The sequence below is a fragment of the Rhineura floridana genome, chromosome 1 (assembly GCF_030035675.1).
Source record: "Rhineura floridana isolate rRhiFlo1 chromosome 1, rRhiFlo1.hap2, whole genome shotgun sequence".
NCBI lineage: Eukaryota > Metazoa > Chordata > Lepidosauria > Squamata > Rhineuridae > Rhineura > Rhineura floridana.
Genome location: NC_084480.1, coordinates 176,071,548 through 176,089,176, shown reverse-complemented (window position 1 = coordinate 176,089,176; position 17,629 = coordinate 176,071,548). Strand labels below are relative to the sequence as shown.

Below are 17,629 nucleotides of genomic sequence, written 5' to 3'. Positions count from 1 at the left end.
CAAGCACTTTCAGAGCATTAAGAACAAGACAGATGAATCCATTCATATTCAAAATGTGAGAACATTTCTCAGAATGCTGTTCTAGAAAACAAATACTGTAAAACTCATATATGGAATCAAGCACCAAATGTTCAAATCAGTCCCACTATAGAATAACATCCAAAATAGATTATCATGCTGCCAGAATGGATATGGACTGCTTTGCATCTTACTCTAATACCCAGAGATAGGATTCACTGTTTATAAAATCTTGCAGAGATTAATGCACCTGATCCTGTAGCATTTTCAACATAGGATATTGTATATTTTCTTTAGGTATTCCTTTTTCTTTCTTTCCTTTATTTTTAGTTCTCTAGTTATGAGCATATACATGTTAAGATCATCTTGAATAACCTTAAATATCAAAATACATTTATACAGTCTTAAATAACACTGAAGATACTATAATAGCCAACTACAGCTGCACACATACCATACATTTAAAATACATCAGGCACATTTCCACCCCAAAGAATCTAGGGAACTATAGTTTACTCCTCACAGAGCTTCAATTCCCAGAATCCTTAACACACTATACTCACCAGGATTTTGGGGGGGGGTGCCCTTTTGATGTGCTTTAAATGTATGTTAGTATACGAAGAACCTTCTGGATCAGGTCAACAGCCCATCTAGTCCAGCATCCTGTTCTCACAGCGGCCACCAGCAGCCCATGCGAAGCCCAGAAGCAGGACCTGAGTGCAAGAGCACTCTCCCCTCCTGAGAAGCATACTGCATCTGACTATGGTGAAAGAGCACAGCCATCATGGCTAGTAGCCATTAATAGCCTACATATTGACAGTCTATACTCTATGACTTAGCCAGATACCACATTGTATAGTTTATTTCATCATCAGAAATATCCACATCATCGAGAAATTCTATAATCAATTCATTTCATGAAAATCTTAAATTGCATCCAATATTGTTTGTGGCTGGAAAAGATTCACATAGTATCTTTCTGCTTGGGGGGGGGGGGGCTGAGCTGCAGCATAGGACTATATAAATCTGCAGCAGATTTTTATGAATTTCTCTTGTTTATTTAATCTATTACATTTATGTCCCACTTTTCCTCCAAGGTGCTCTGGATGGCATACATGGTTCTCTTCTCCCTTTCTCCGTATTATCCTCTGTGTGTGTTTCAGGGGAGACGAACTGTTCCTCAGAAGAGCAGAAAGCCCTCAAAAGAACACAATTACATTTCATTGCTAAACTGTGTGGGTCAAAAATAATTTCTGGGTTTTTGAACTACAATTTCCAGTCCTGGATGAATTTTTTAGTTCTTTTGATTTTGTCTCTGCTGTTCAACCCACTATATCTAAAGGCGTGCAAAACTATGCATTTATTCTTGCCCTAAATTTGGTGCATTACTTTTAAAATATGAAGGGTGACACAGTTTGATACTGCTAGGATCAAACATTTTACTTTGCTTTCTCTGTCTTCACTTATGTGGGAATTAAACCAAGGTCTGAGCATTAGCAGCATAAGTTTTTCAACTGAATTAATTCCAGTTATCTACTTTTTAAAAAAATCCTACATTTGATGGGAACAAATTGTGAGCATGCGATACATTCCTTGCGATATAATGGGGGGGGGAGAGAGATTTTTCAATGAATTGCCTGGATTTGTTCTTTCTCTCATTCTTGAAGGCATGTTAGCACTGTTTGATTGGATCCTCACATCCAGAAGTCTACCTTATTTTGCCTTCAAGTCCAGCATTGTAAGAAGCAGTTAACATGGTAAGTTTAAAATAACTGCTTTTTATTTAAGTATACTTAGCTATATCAATAATTTAATGTTTAGATGTAATTTATTTTTTAAAAATAATTCACTTGTACTGCAATTCTATAGTTGTCTACTCAGAGGTAAGCCCCATTGAATTCAATAGGATTTACTCCTAGTAAATCACAGAGAATTGCAGCTTTAATGATTTATTTAAATTCATTACATTTAATTCTTAACATTATTTACAATACAGTAGGGCCCTGCTTTCCGGCACTTCGCTTCTCGTCTCTTCACTAATGCGGCGGTTTTAAATTGTATCCATGTTCCATATGTCTGGTGCTTGTTCCGTTTTTGCGGCGGAAAATTGCCAGAATACTGAGAGATGCTGAGTGCACAAATTGATGGCTCCCGACGCCCTTCTCGGACTCAGCTGCTGAGCGTGTCATCAGAGCTTGGAAATGTTCCTTTTTTAAACGACAATTGGGCTGATGGGAGTTGTAGTTCAAAAAAGGAACGTTTCCAAGCTCTGACAACGCGCTCAGCAGCTGAGTTTGAGAAGGGCATCCGGCGCGATTTTATTGTCAAGGGAGGTGGCAAAGGGTGAGCGAGAGAGCAGGCAGGGGGGAGGGTGAGCAGGCAAGGGGGCGAGCGAGGGAGGCGGCAGAGGGCAAGCGAGCGAGCGAGCAGGTGGGGGGAGGGTGAGCGGGCAAGGGGGGAATGAGGGAGGGAGGCAGCAGAGGGCGAGCAAGCAGGTGCGGGCAGGCAGGCAGCTCTCTCCCTGTGATCTGCGGCAGGCTCCCTGCCCCAGAAGGGGAGCACGCCTCCTCCACCATAATGAGGGCGAGTGAGCGAGCAAGCGGGGTGAGAGGGCGATGCACAGAAGGGTGGAACATTGATTAGCTGTAGCACGGGGAGCTTCAGGGGCCAAGCACTGTCATCTGGAGCTCACCGCGCTACAGCTGATTGATGTTCCACTTTTCGGTGGTTTTTGCTTTTCAGTGGGGGTCTGATCCCTAACCTGCCATATAAGTGGGGCCCTACTGTATAGATTGTTTAAAGAATCATTTACACTCAAGTAATGTAATTTCTTCAAATTATTTGCATTAAAATCTGAATCTAATTTCATTATGTAATTTGCTTCTTTATCCCCACCACAGTCTCTTATCTTTCTCTGCTTCAGTGTTCTGCTGCCTCACTTTGGCAAGATTGGCAAGAAACCTCACACAAAAAAACCTGAGATACAGTAGGCCCCACTCATACGGCAGGTTAGGTTCCAGAGCCCCGCCGGAAAGCAGATCAGCTGTAACACGGGGGTCTGGAACCTAACCCGCTGATTGCACCAGAGGAGGAGAAGGCCAGATCTTCCCCTCCTCAGGTGCGATCAGCTCAAGCGGGAGTTTGATCATGCCAGAAGAGGAGAAGCTCAGCTGTAGCACGCTACAGCTGATCTTCCTTCCTCCGGCATGATCAGCTGGAGTGCGGGAGTCTGACCACCCCCGAGGAAGAGAAGATCAGCTGTAGCATGCTACAGCTGATCTTCCCCTCCTCTGGCGCCATCAGCTGAAGCGGGGGAGTCTGATCGTGCCAGAAGAGGAAAAGATCAGTTGTAGCACGCTACAGCTGATCTTCCCCTCCTCCGGCGCCATCAGCTCAAGCGGGGGAGTCTGATCGTGCCAGAAGAGGAAAAGATCAGTTGTAGCACGCTACAGCTGATCTTCCCCTCCTCCGGCGCCATCAGCTCAAGCGGGGGAGTCTGATCGTGCTAGAAGAGGAAAAGATCAGTTGTAGCACGCTACAGCTGATCTTCCCCTCCTCCGGCGCCATCAGCTGGAGTGCGAGGAGCTCCAGCCCCCCCTCCAGTTGATTGCCCCGCTGGAGCCGTATTAGCAGAACACTGAAAAGCGGGGCACCAAGGAGCGAGGCCCTACTGTACGATGGTTTTGAGAGACTGCAGGAGGAGCCCTCTGTGTCACACGGCATTGTTCTGTGCCATCATCTTCCAGACTCAGGCCAGCAATTTCAACTGTTATGCCTTCAGTGGTGTTGCCATCCCTTCCACCACTACCTTTTGGTACTACCAAATGGTATCATACACTTCCTGACTTGTACCAGACCATATGAAGAAAGCTGAAGGAGGATGCATTACAATTCGTCTCTTCGTATCATCCAACATGTCATCTAAATGTGCAAACTGGGAACCCAGCCAAAGGTGGCAAGGATTACCTCTTCTGCTTGGAATTACTTCACACACAACTCAAACGACAAGTTCAAGATCTCATACATCAGCTGAGTCAAGGTGTAGTGGGGGAAACCAGGTGAGTGTCCGCATGTTAAAACACCCATAGTCCACAGCTATTACTGAAGAAAATGACACCTAGGAAGCAATTCCAGCAGCTCACTATAAAAGAAGCAGGGGAACAGAGTACTCAGCAACAGACAAGCTGAGGTTGTCAAGACAGTACGTTCCTACATGATTCCAGTGGACATGGATGTAGAAGTTAAAAGACACCTGGACTTCACATATGCAACACTGCCTTACTGGAAGGAATCCTACTAACCCTACTTTCCTAGGAAAGCTGTGCCAGACCTGCTTAAGCAGTGGCAGATGATCAGTATCCAAAGATCAGCATTAGCAGTAAGGCGCACATCACAACTGACATGTGGGCTAGCTCGAATACACTGGGTTACATGTCTGTGACAGTGAAATCAGGATCCAAGGCTTGCAAGAGAGGAAGCTACCTTATCTCTATAAGATTTCCCCAGGATTCTCAGTGGAACAAATTAGGAAATGGCTGATACAATATCTGCTGGCTGGCAATTATATTGTTCGATATCTGCTGGCCAGCAATTATATTGTTATTGCTGCTGATAATGGTGCAAAAGTAAAGGCTCTTAGTGAACCGAGTTTCAACATGTGCTATGCATGACACATTACATAAATATGGTAGTGAAGTACCAACCTGAGGGTAGATAGCTAGAAGTAAGTGCAGTTCTCATAACTGCAAGAAATGTGTGCAGCACTTTAGATGCTCTCCAAAAGCATAATAGGACCAGTGTGAACTTGCTCTACAAGAAATACTGCAACAACACTGTTGCAGCTCAATAACAGAGTGCCTGCTTTGCAGGCAGACCATCCCATAGAACTGGGAAAGATCTTTGTGCCTGAAGCCCTGGCGAGCCTGGTGTCAGTCAGCTTCATATATTTGTATGGTCAGCCGCGTGCAGGGTTCTAAATGCCACTATGGACATTTAGAACCTCCTTCCAGCTGCAGTGGAGGGAGAGGTCCCCGAGGAGCAGGGACACCTCGAAGAGAAACTCCATGAAGGCTTCTACACAGACTGCAGTACTTTGAGAAAGATGTACCAACATCAGGGTTTTTATGTCATTTTAGTAGGGAAAAAAACAGAAAATTGTTGTTTTGGTATAAAATGTTTATTGCTCTGCTTTAAAACATACATTTTTCAGATAGGGAAAATATACTTTCCAGCAGCAACTGTTCCAAAAAGAAATAGATAATAAATTAGCAGCTTAAATAAAACATGCAAAGAGCAAAAGGGTCCAATTCAGATTTTTTCAGGCTAGCTCTTTCATGGCCTTGGTGAGCTCCTGTAGGGCGGCTGGTGCTGCTGCCTGCCTTCCTGCCGGCAGTAGTATTTCTTTCTCATGCTGCCTTTATTGCTCCCTTTTGTATGGCTGAGGTATTGTCAAGGAAAACAAAAAAAGTTGGTAGATTTGTAGTCCACCTACTGTTCAACATTTGTAAGTATTCAATAAGACCTAAGTGTACTATTTGTACTTTTTAATCAGGTATGAAAACAGTTTAACTGTTCATTATCTAGTTTTGTTTCAGTTAAGATTTTAATTCTTAACACTTGTAGAGTTGTTTCATTTACAGTGTTGTATTTACAACTTCTTTTGTACCTTGATGCTATACAATAATGAGTAGAGCAATCCAACGCAATGGAGGACAGCAGAAGTGGAGCTGGTGGAAGTAGAGGTGGCGGAAGGGGCCTCCCAGGGGCTGCTGGGAGGGGAGGATGCTGGCTGCATCAGCAGGGCACAGCAGAAGAAAACAAATGCATGTTTCCTTCTGCCACTGCTTGCTTTTCCCAGTGTAGCTGTTGCCACAATGGAAGCCCGCAGGATTGAGCTGAACAGGATCAGAACATGGCATTAGTCCCCCTCCTCTTGGTATAACCTCATAGGGATATTCATATCGGAGTTCTATTGAGTTGCGTAGCAGAGAGTTTTGAGCGAGCTTGTTTGTGTGTTTGAATCTTTGCTAAGATTCTACCTTCCCTGCAACTTAGTCAGACAGAGACTTTAATCTTTAAAATAAGAAATAACTACTTTATTCTGGAAGTACATGCTTCATAGGAAAGAGTTCTATATCTAGCTAACTGGCTATATTGGAGCGGTCTGCACTGGTCCCAGTGCAGCTCTCATGCTGGTTGAGAGGGAGAGACAAAGGAAAGATGTCTGCTCCCCTCTCGAGAGAGAAGAAGAAAACTGGGAAGGCGGGAAGGAACTGGGATCAACATCCTTTGCATATCAGTCTAGCAGGAAGGGGAGAGACGGCAAAGATCAAAGGACAGGTATAGCCTAGCAACGAAGAGGTCTCCTCCCTAGCTACCCTTTTTAACCCCATGCAGCCTCAACCCACCAAGTTGGAGTTGAACCTCATACATTCCAACACCCCTTCTCAACAAGAACTTGGTTCATTCTACAAGGTGCATCTTGCCTCGTAGTTTCTGGTGTCGGACTTTGCCCAATGGTTTGGTCAAAGCATCAGCTGTCATCTCTTCTGTTGGACTGTAGGTCATCTCTAGAAGTTCTTTCTCCCTTATGTCCTTGAGGTAGTGGAACTTCACATCAATGTGCTTCATGCGAGAACTTTGCCCTTCTGATTCTGCGAGTCTTATGCAGGCTTGATTGTCCTCAAGCATTCTGATAGGCTCTGGTTCAGATATGCCCAAGTCTCCTAGAAGCTTGCGTAGCCACAGCATTTCCTTGCATGCCTCATCAGCTGATACATATTCAGCCTCAGTAGATGAGTGTGCTACAGTCTCTTGCTTTCGACTTGTCCAGCAGATAAGCGACTGTCCATAGTAGAACAAGTTTCCACTGGTTGACTTACGATCTTTGGTGTCTCCAGCCCAGTCAGCATCAGCATATCATAGAAGTTTAGGATCTCGAGTAGCTGCCAGCTTTAGTTTTAAGTTTGCAGTGCCTTTCAGATATCTTTCCACTCTCTTGACTGCCTCCCAGTCTTTCTTGTTTGGCAAGCTGTTTTTTCTGCAAAGGTATCCCACTGCTACCGCCACGTCTGGTTATTGTGCTGATGTACAGGAGTTTCCCTATAGCTTGTCTGTACCTTTCGTTGTCTTCCCATGGTTGATTGTTCTGGTCTGGTTTCAAGTATCCTACTTCCATTGGTGTAGGTGCTGGATGTGCATCCTTCAGTCCTAGACTCTCAAGTAGGTCTTGAATCTTTTGTTTTTGGTTTAGAAGAAAGGATCCATCATCCCCTCTTTCAATTTGTATTCCAAGGTAGTACGTGATATTGCCTAGACATTTCACTTCAACTTCTGCTTAGATTATTTACTTGTCTTGTGGATTCTCATAAGCCAGTAGTAAATCATCTACATAAATCAAAACATAAGTCCATTTGTTGTTCTTGAATCTGCTATATAGGCATTGGTCTGCTTCGCCTCTTTTATAGCCTTGTTTCAAGAGCATTTGGTTCAGTTTGTCATTCCCTAAACAATGATTTTGATGAAATGTACTTCCAACTTTTGATACTGTCATGGGCCCAGCAGAACGGGGGTGGAGCAGCGAGACGGCAGAGGAGGAGGACTTTGAATGGAGTGACGCTTCCCATGTTGAGCCACTGGGCTATCTGAAGCTGCTGGGAGCTGTCACGAAGAGATCAGGAGTGAAGTGTCCCCAGTATATGAATGACACCCATCTCTATATCTCTGTTCTTTTTGAATCAGGAGTGGTGACTAAGGTGCTAGACTGGTGCTTGGAGATGGTGATGGGCTAGATTGGGCCAATAACAATAGCAATGGATAATAATAAAAGATATGAAAGAGAAAAATTATAGCTAATAGAACAACATGTGTGTTTTTTTAAACCCACCGATATATTCACCTTTGGATGGTACAAAATTATTAAGAAGCAAAATTGTTTTATATTGTTTTAAATTTTTAAATTGTGTTTTAAATTGTTTTTAAAATACGTGTTTTAAATTGTATATTTGTTTTAATGTTTTTGGTTGCTGAAAAGCGCCCAGAGAGCTTCGGTTATGGGGCGGTATACAAGTGCAATAAATAAATAAAATAAAATAAATTCCATGCTCTTGCCCCGATCCCTGGGGCTGATGGGAGTTGTAGTTTAAAAAAGTAACTTTTCCAAGCTCTGGATTCATGTGGTGGTGATGAAATGCCTTGTGCTACCATTTTACTACAGTAAATTTGTTATTACTAGTTAATATACCTTTGCCATTTATGAAGGAGTCGGAATCAGAGTCGGAGTCGGAACATTTCTACCGACTCTGACTCCACCCAAAATTGCTCCCGACTCCGACTCCACAGCCCTGATGCAGACAAACTGGAACGGGTTCAGAGGAGGGCAACAAAGATGATCAGGGGACTGGAAACAAAGCCCTATGAAGCAAGACTGAAAGAACTGGGCATGTTTAGCCTGGAGAAGAGAAGACTGAGGGGAGATATGATAGCACTCTTCAAGTACATGAAAGGTTGTCACATAGAGGAGCGCCGGGATCTCTTCTTGATTGTCCCAGAGTGCAGGACATGGAATAATGGGCTCAAGTTGCAGGAAGCCAGATTTCGACTGGACATCAGGAAAAACTTCCTAACTGTTAGAGCCATACGACAATGGAACCAATTACCTAGAGAGGTGGTGGGCTCTCCGACACTGGAGGCATTCAAGAGGCAGCTGGACAGCCATCTGTCAGGAATGCTTTGATTTGGATTCCTGCATTGAGCAGGGGGTTGGACTTGATGGCCTTATAGGCCCCTTCCAACTCTACTATTCTATGATTCTATGACACCAGTACAGTACACAAATATAAAAACCAATATGTGTGAATTACATGACTCACTGAACATTGCCTTACTGGAGCAATCCTATATGAAGGTCAACTCAGCTCCAGACCCGTGGGGTTTGGAGATGGAGATGTGTTCTTAAAAAAGGTGTTCACAAATATTAACAGTCTTAACCTTATTGGGGCATCTCACCCATAATAACATTGCAGAGCACCACCAGAATACGTGTTTAACCTTTACACGCACTATCCATCACCACTACACCACTACAAATCTACGATTTTTCTTTGAGTCGGAAGGACACAACAGATCAAGTCTCCCCTTGACAACTTAGCTCTGGTTTGCCAACGACCTCGCACCCAGTTACTGTTACTTCATGGAATGTTGCGGGTTGGGCAAATAAGTTGCCAGATGCTTCCTTTCGGGATTTCTGTGTTCAATCACAGGTGTTATGTCTCCAGGAAACCTGGGCAACTGATGTAGGTCCTTCCCTCCCGGGTTATGAGTCGTTTTTCTGTCCAGCAACTCCCTCACCTAAGGGTGGCAGACCACTAGGTGGCTTAGTCACAATGATCTCTTCTGATTTAAATTTATCTATTACGCAGCTTTCATCCTCAACCATTAATAATATCTTGGTTATTCAGACGGTATGGCCATCAAATTTTAAACTATTCCTCATAAACATCTATGCCCCCCCTGTAAACAACAAGCAAAAAGCTGTGGCATTCTGGTCAGATTTAGACTCGATCCTTAGTGAAATTTTTCAGATAGAGAGTGACCCCTATATAATAATAAATAATAATAATAAATTTAATTTATGTGTTGCCTATCTGGCCAGTGGATTATACTTATGACCGGGGATTTCAATGCTCGATTGGGGGCAAATAATTTGGCTATTGGGGAGAAATTAGGCTTATCTTCAGAGGATCTGTCTTTTTGCCCTCTAAGGTTCTCCTGTGATTCAGTAATATCATTGTCAGGAAGTTCACTTTTTGCTCTTCTTGTTAAATTTCGTTTTTTTATTTGTAATGGTTTTTCTAAAAACATGGGTGCTGATTCATATACTTTTTTTGGCCCTAGAGGGCTGAGTGTTATTGACTTTACGTTCCTTTCACCAGCATTAGGTGGTTCCTTTGTGAACTTCACAGTTCTCTCTAGATCTGAAAGTGACCACATGCCCATATGTACTTTTCTTTCTCTCCCTACCCCTTTGAAAACTCCCAGTGGCATCCATACAGGAAACCTCACTCTAGTTGGGCCCAGGAGGTTACGCTGGGATAGGAGGCTTCAAGATGGTTTGATAGCCTTTCTTTTCTCCCCAGCATTACTCTCTTGGAGAGATCAGTTCTTAAGCACTGATGTTCCTCTTGCTTTATATGAGGACCTCATTGAGGTCTTGAGACCTCTGGTATCTTCTTCTAGACCCCTCGCCAAGAGGCAGCACGGTTGGTTTGATGGTCAATGTGCGCAACTTAAAAGGTTGTTAGCTAGCGCCATTAGATCCCTGAGAAAAGTTGATTCCTCTGATAATTTTAGTCGTTTTATTTCTCTTCGTAGGACGTACAAAAACCTGTTGCGCAAAAAGAAAGCGAATTTTGCCCACCATCAATGGTTGGATTTGACCCACTCTTTGGCTGATCGCAACTCCACTAAATTTTCGACCCTGATTTCTCGAGGGTTAAAAGGGGACTATTCTACAATAGACAACCAAATTATTCCTTCTCAATGGTGTCAACATTTCAGGGAACTTTTTGCAGTGGCCCCTTTATTGGAAACCCCTTTTAGTACAGTGGAAGTGACCTTGTGGGCTTGTAAAGAATGGACTCCTGTGAGTCCGCATGAAGTCTCTTTGTTGATTAAAGCATTACCTCTTAAGAAAGCCCTGGGACAGGATATGATCCCTGCCAAACTTTTTAAAGCTGCCCCAGATTGGTGGGCTCCTATTTTCGCTAAACTATTTACTTTTATAAATCAATTTGGCACTATACCTAAGGGCTGGATGGAAAGTATTGTGATTCCGACTCATAAAAAGGGAACCAAAGCTGACCCCAAAAACTACAGACCCATTAGTCTTATTGATATCGCTGCAAAATTGTATGCTAGATATTTACTAGGGAAACTACAGCATTGGGCCCGTGAAAACAAGAGCACTGCAGAGGAGCAAGCGGGTTTCGAGAAGGGCAAGTCTACTTTAGACCATTGTTTTACTCTTGCTCATTTAGTCCAGAAATATGCTCTCCGTAAGAGAAGAGAGCTATTTGTAACATTTGTGGACTTTTCTTCGGCATTCGATTTAATCGATAGGGCGAGACTCTGGCAAAAACTGGCCTCTACAAATATCGATCGCCGTCTCCTTTGCTTGCTTCAGTTATTCCACCATAACACGTCCCTTAGAGTTAGAGCTGGTGCGCATGGGTTCCTTTCTGATTCAGTACCTATAAGGAGAGGTGTATGGCAGGGGTGTCTTTTGGCGCCATTGCTTTTTAATTTATATGTAAATAGCATTGTTGATGTTCTGGCTGGACCAGATTTTTTTCCGCCCTCAATCTTAGATGTAAGGCTGTCAGTACTCCTCTGTGCCGACGATTTAGCGTTGATTTCTACTACCCTAGTCAGCATGAGGAGATTACTGCACACCCTTGGTTCCTTCTGTCAGAAGGAACAGCTTTCCATCAACTACTCCAAAATGGTTGTAGTGGTTTTTGGTAAGAAGATCAAGCAACATGCCTGGAAATTAAATGGAAGGACCATTCAACAGCAACGCCAATTCCCGTTATCTGGGTCTTATCCTCACCGCTCCCCTCTCCTGGAATCCCCATGTTTCAGCAAGAAACTTAAAGACTCTTTACTCCATGCAACTACTTCTCCGCTTTTTTCAATTTAAAGGCGGAAGGTTAGTTCCCCCCGTGACTGAGGTTTTCCAAAAGAAATTCATCCCTATGTTACTTTATGGTGCTGAGATTTGGGGCTACGTGAAGATACCATCTTTAGAGAAACTTCAAAACGCCTTTATGCAAAGGATCCTGGCCCTACCAAAGGGGACCCTGACGGTCTTTATGAGACTGGAAACTGGATTACAGCCCTTAGAAGCATTGGCCGATGCGGCCCTTGCCTCTTACTGGTTAAGATTAGTGGCTTTGGATGACTCTAGGTTACCAAATAAATGTTTTCTTGAACAACTTTGAAATTCAGGGGAAAATAACTGGCTGAGTAGGACCAAAGGGATTTTAGCGTTCTATGGGATTAGCATTGAATCAGCCCCAATTCATGTCTCAGCTAGTGCAAAGGCTTGACTGAGAGACAGAATATTTGCCCACGCTAAAAAGTGGGACTTGGTGGCTGCTTCCCAATCCTCTTTCTCATATTGGTTTCCTATGTATAAAACTAACTCTCTATTGGAGCCTTACCTCTCTTCCCTAGAACTGCCGTGGCTAAGAACTGCGTTTACCGCCCTGCGTTTTCAGACAATGCCTTCGGCGCTCCTAGATGGGAGATATAGACGCATTCCATTACATCTCCGTTGCTGCTTGTGCAATTCAGGGGAAGTGGAGGATATACGATCTGCCACACAGGGCCTTCTCTCAATCCCGCCAACAAAAACAGCGGGAACTAGAGAGAGGGCATTTTCAGTGGCGGCCCCCACTCTTTGGAACTCCCTCCCACAAGATCTACAGCACGCCTCTTCCCTAAACACATTTCGTAAAGCCTTAAAGACCTGGCTCTTTCAACAGGCCTTTGGGACTTCCGGGGAGGGTTAACTGTTATGAACAAATGCCTTCTACCCTACATTATTATTATTGCTGCTGTATTGTTTTATTTTTATTATTGTATTTTATTGTATTGTATTTTAATTCTTCATGTACGTCGCCTAGAGTGGTCATTGGCCAGATAGGCGACATATAAATTAAATTTATTATTATTTATTATTATTTTATTTCCCATTATATACTGAGTTGTCCCCTTTATAATGAGCCACGGATTAAATTTTTATCCCCTATCAGCAACTATATAAAGGATAGGCCCTTACTTGAGCAAGTTTGTTTCTTATTTGCGGGAAATGATACTTTTACTACGCGTCAAGTCGCTAAGTTTGCTGTTGCTGCGGCAAAAATAAGAGCAAACCTTTTAAAATAGCCTCATCTTTTATCTGTTTAAAATTGTTTATATTTTGTATGTATTCTTCTTTATGACTTATCTGTGTTTTAGCTAATTTTAACTTTATATATACTCGGCGGAATTTGCATTGTTTGGATGAATTTTTATATGTATTTGCGGTGGTCTTTGGGCCGTGAGCAATAAACTTAAACTTAAAATATTTACTTGATTGAAAAGGATAAAACTAGGCACTGCTTTCCTACTTAAGACACCAGAAACGTACAAGTCGATGGAAATAGATTGTGAAGTACTAGTTGAATGGAATATGTATAATAAACTAATAAGCACTATGACTGTGAAAAAGTATGCCTGATGGCTTTCGATAATTGGCAGGGATGTAGGTGCACTGTCACTGTGAATCAAAAAGTGGACAATGCACAATGCAAAAAGACACTGAAGGGACAGAAAGGATTAAATAAAGGCAGGAAAAATAATTTAGGATGGGGTACGGCACTGCACTGCACTAAAACAGAACAAAGAAACAAAGGAATGAGAGACAAACATAATGACCAAGCATCACAAGGGAAAGGTTGTTTTTACATCCGGAAAAGGTAGTAGTCACTGATGCAAACACGCATGCACAAGAAGTTATTTCCAACATTCTTTTGAACACTGTGAACCCCCCCCCTTCATGAGGTGGGAAATTTATCACTCAAAAAAAATGAATTTTGGTCGATTGGTGGTACAACACAGGACCAATTCACACATCCCTAATCACAGTACATGCACACCACACATTCAAGAATGGTACTTGGTCTTCCAATATCCATGAACCTCATCTCATGGGTGCCACCATAACTCTCTTGGTAATACAACCCCATTCCCAAATCTCTTGCATTGACATCTATACAAAACTTCATTATAGTAAGACCTATTTTTAATAACAAGACTGGTAAAATCCGGTCATAATTATGCTATTGTTGTAAATTATGGCTTTAATTTTGTTTTTTGTTTTTGTTGTTAATTTTGTTAGCTGCCTTGGTCTCTGCATGAAGAAGGATGGGATAAAGAAATAAAATAATAATAATATACACTTTTAAGCTCCATTGATTTCAGTGGAAGAGTTAAACAAGTTCTTAACAGTGCAAGAATACATATATTTAAGTATTTATAATCTATACTTCATAAAAGTATATCAAGGAAATATGCAACATACAAAGTTATGATAAAATCTGTAAAAGTATCAATAAAAACATAATTAAAATATCAATAATACTGGCTGATTAAAAAAAGGCATTCATATAGCGAAGCCCTGTCTAAACAATACAGTTTTCAGAACACTAAAAGAAGACAGGAATGGTTCCTGCTGAACTTCTACTAACAGGGAGTTCCACTCGGTCCCTAGTGAAGGCCAACCTCAAGGGCATCGGGAACCACCAGAAGTACCCTATCAAGAGGATCTCAGTGACTGAGGTGGGGCATAAGGGATCAGATAGTCCTTAAGGTACTTTGGGCCCAAGTTGTTTAAGGCTTTGTGAATTCACTTAAGAATCTTGAACCTGCCAGTAGGAAATTGGCAACCAGTGCACCTCTCTCAGCAGTGGAGTAATATGTTGCCACTAGGCCTCCATCTTTCCAGGGTTCAAGGTTAGTGGCAGTCTATTCAGAAGTCAGAATTCCATCCCAGAGTTCAGTGGACTTTACTCCCAGGTAAGTGGGCATAAGGTTGCAGCCTAAGTCTCTTGTATAACAGTAATATTCTACACAAACAGTAATGTTTTCTTTGCTTTTAATACTTTTTTTAATGCTCACTGTTTTTCATTAAGATTTTTCCTCTATTTTAGAATTTTTTTCCAGAAAACTTGCATTAACCTTTAAAACGAAAAACACCTTTAAAAATATCAGTACTTACATTGCACATAAAATATTACTTTACACCCATATTTCTGTTGGTTCTTTTAAAAAACCCTAAACGATCTCTTTCATTATATTGTTCATTTGTTCTGCTATTTCTTCCTGTCTTTTAAGGATAGCAACAAATGCTGCTTCAGATTTCAAGTTGAGGACTTGCTTTGCAACAGTAACTAGTCTCTTCTCCTCTAGCCTTTTCTCCTCAACTCTATACTTGCTTCTGTTATTTCCATAAAGTATTTCCTTACTTTTTTTCTTCTTCTTCATCAGGGATGCCCAGCCATTTATTTATTTATTTGGTACAAAGGCTGTAATCACCTTTGGCCAACCCACCAGGAGCCACATGCTAGTGGTGGGTTGGTCACAGTGATGGGCTCCGTTTTCGCAGTAATCGGACTTGCCATCGGATTATCCATTATTTCTGATATTCTCTATCTTTGTGAATAAACATCAATTGTAATATTGGTAATTCTCTTGCAAAGCAAAAAAAAATATTGGAGGAGATCAGAAAAAGGATAAGATAGCGGAGGAAAACGGAATACGATCATTAACAACCACCAGGAGGCCACACTTGAAATGGAAATGGACTGCCTTCAAGTCGATCCCAACTTATGGCGACCCTATGAATACGGTTTTCATGGTAAACAGTATTCAGAGGTATTACCATTGCCTCCCTCTGAGGCTAGTCCTCCCCAGCTGCCTAGGGCCTGCTCAGCTTGCCACAGCTGCACAAGCCAGCCCCTTCCTTGTCCACAACTCCCAGCTGGGGGGCAACTGGGCTCCTTGGGACTATGCAGCTTGCCCACAGCTGCACAGGTGGCAGGGCATGTAACCCCTGAGTCACTCACTGAGGGGGTGATCTTAGGCTGGCCCTTTATATCCAGGAGACATGAGCGGGCATTTGAACTCACAGACTCTGGCCTTCCAGCCAGGCTCTCCTCCCCACTGTGCTATAAAGGTAAAGATGTCCCCGCACTTGTAGTGCGAGTTGTTTCCGACTCTTAGGGTGACGTCTTGCGACGTTTACTAGGCAGACCGTATATACAGGGTGGGATTGCCAGTTCCATCCCCGGCCTTTCTTTACCCCCCAGCATATGCCGGGTACTCATTTTACCGACCACGGATGGATGGAAGGCTGAGTGGACCTCGACCCCTTTTACCGGAGATTCGACTTCCTCCTTCCACTGGAATCGAACTCCGGCCGTGAGCAGAGCTTTCGGCTTCGTTACCGCCGCTTACCACTCTGCACCACGGAGGATCTGTGCTATACCACACTTAAAAATGAAACATAAAAAAGGAGAGGATTCCATCCCTAGTTGGGTAGAAAGGGGTATAGCCACCTCTTACTCTCACCTGCAAATCATACACAGGACACAAGCAGGACACACGAAGTGCATATCACACATACAGATGCGTGTGCGCGCACACAAGCACACAGACTCCTCCTCAGCTGATCTGAGCCAACTCCAGCCCCATGTTGGGAATGAAAATGGTTCCATCTCCACCTTAACTCTGCAGCCCTCAGCAGTGGCAGCACTGGGGGAGGATGATGGGCCATTGAGGAAGGCTTGGTGGGCTGAATCAGGCCTGCAGTATAGTAGCCTTCCACCTCTGCTCTACACCCTCTAATAACGTAGATTACTCAAGTGCCCTGCCTGCAGAAACCAGTACTACCTGTTCTTTTTTTTAAAAAGTTTTATATTATTCTTCCCAGTTATACCAATTTATAGGGCACTCTTTCCAAGGAAATGGAAGTGGACTGCCTTCAAGTCAATCCCGACTTATGGCGACCCTATGAATAGGGTTTTCATGGTAAGTGGTATTCAGAGGGTGTTGACCATTGCCTCCCTCTGGGGCTAGTCCTCCCCAGCTGGCTAGGGCCTGCTCAGCTTGCCACAGCTGCACAAGCCAGCCCCTTCCTTGTCTGCAACTGCCAGCTGGGGGGCAACTTGGCTCCTCGGGACTGTGCAACTTGTCCACGGCTGCACAGGTGGCAGGGCATGTAACCCCTGAGCCACTCACTGTGGGGGTGATCTTTAGTTGGCCCTTGACACCCAGGAGACATGAGCGGGGATTTGAACTCATAGACTCTGGTCTCCCAACCAGGCTCTCCTCCCCACTGTGCTATACCAGGATAGAACCATAAAACTTCCTGACTCTTGGGGTTTCAGTTCAATAGTGTCCTTTCCTTTTCTTCCCTTTGCTTTTAGGCTTCTGCTTTGGCTTTATAAAATTGTTGCTTTTCCTTCTCTTTTAAAAAATAATTATTGTGTCTGGATACTCAATTTATTTAGATTAGCTTAATCTCTATGCTTACCTTTTTCTGTCTGCTTTTCTACATTCACTTTGGTTTTGTATTCTCCGTAGGGCAGGATATGCCATTTTTAGTTTGCCTCAATTCTGCAAAAGATATTGTATTTATTTAATTTTTATCTATTTCTAAAGTGGAATCAGACACGAATCTTTTCCCCCTTGTTTTGCTTATCAAACTCTTAATTGTTTCAAATATTTCTAAAGAGTATGCCAAATCGTATGTATCTCCTCTTAAGAGTTCACTTGACTTTTTATGAAAATTGTTTCTAGCAGAAATTATTATAGCAAAGACAATGTGAACCAATTTTGAAGCTATTCTTGGAAGTGACAAGTTTCACTTGGGGATTGTTAGATACAATAAAAACTCCTGATTGCCATCTCACCTAATGTTATCTCCTCTTTATACCACTTTTTATTCTTTTTGCCATTTATAGATATTTTCCTTCTTTTAAATGCCCAGTACATTCTGGTTTCTTTA

At 42.8% G+C, this 17,629-nt stretch overlaps 1 protein-coding gene across 6 annotated transcripts in view; it reads right to left on the bottom strand.

The window, feature by feature from the left end:
• Positions 1 to 17,629, bottom strand: part of SORCS2 (sortilin related VPS10 domain containing receptor 2) — a 202,202-nt gene that overhangs the window by 140,104 nt on the left and 44,469 nt on the right. For 2 of the 6 annotated variants that reach the window (XM_061587473.1, XM_061587468.1), the window contains exon 2: positions 17,156 to 17,238. The exons of the other annotated variants lie outside the window; for them this stretch is intronic. In XM_061587473.1, coding sequence (XP_061443457.1) covers positions 17,156 to 17,220 — 65 coding nt within the window. In that variant the 5' untranslated portion in view covers positions 17,221 to 17,238. The remainder of the gene's footprint in view (positions 1 to 17,155; positions 17,239 to 17,629) is intronic. 6 annotated transcript variants of the gene reach the window in all.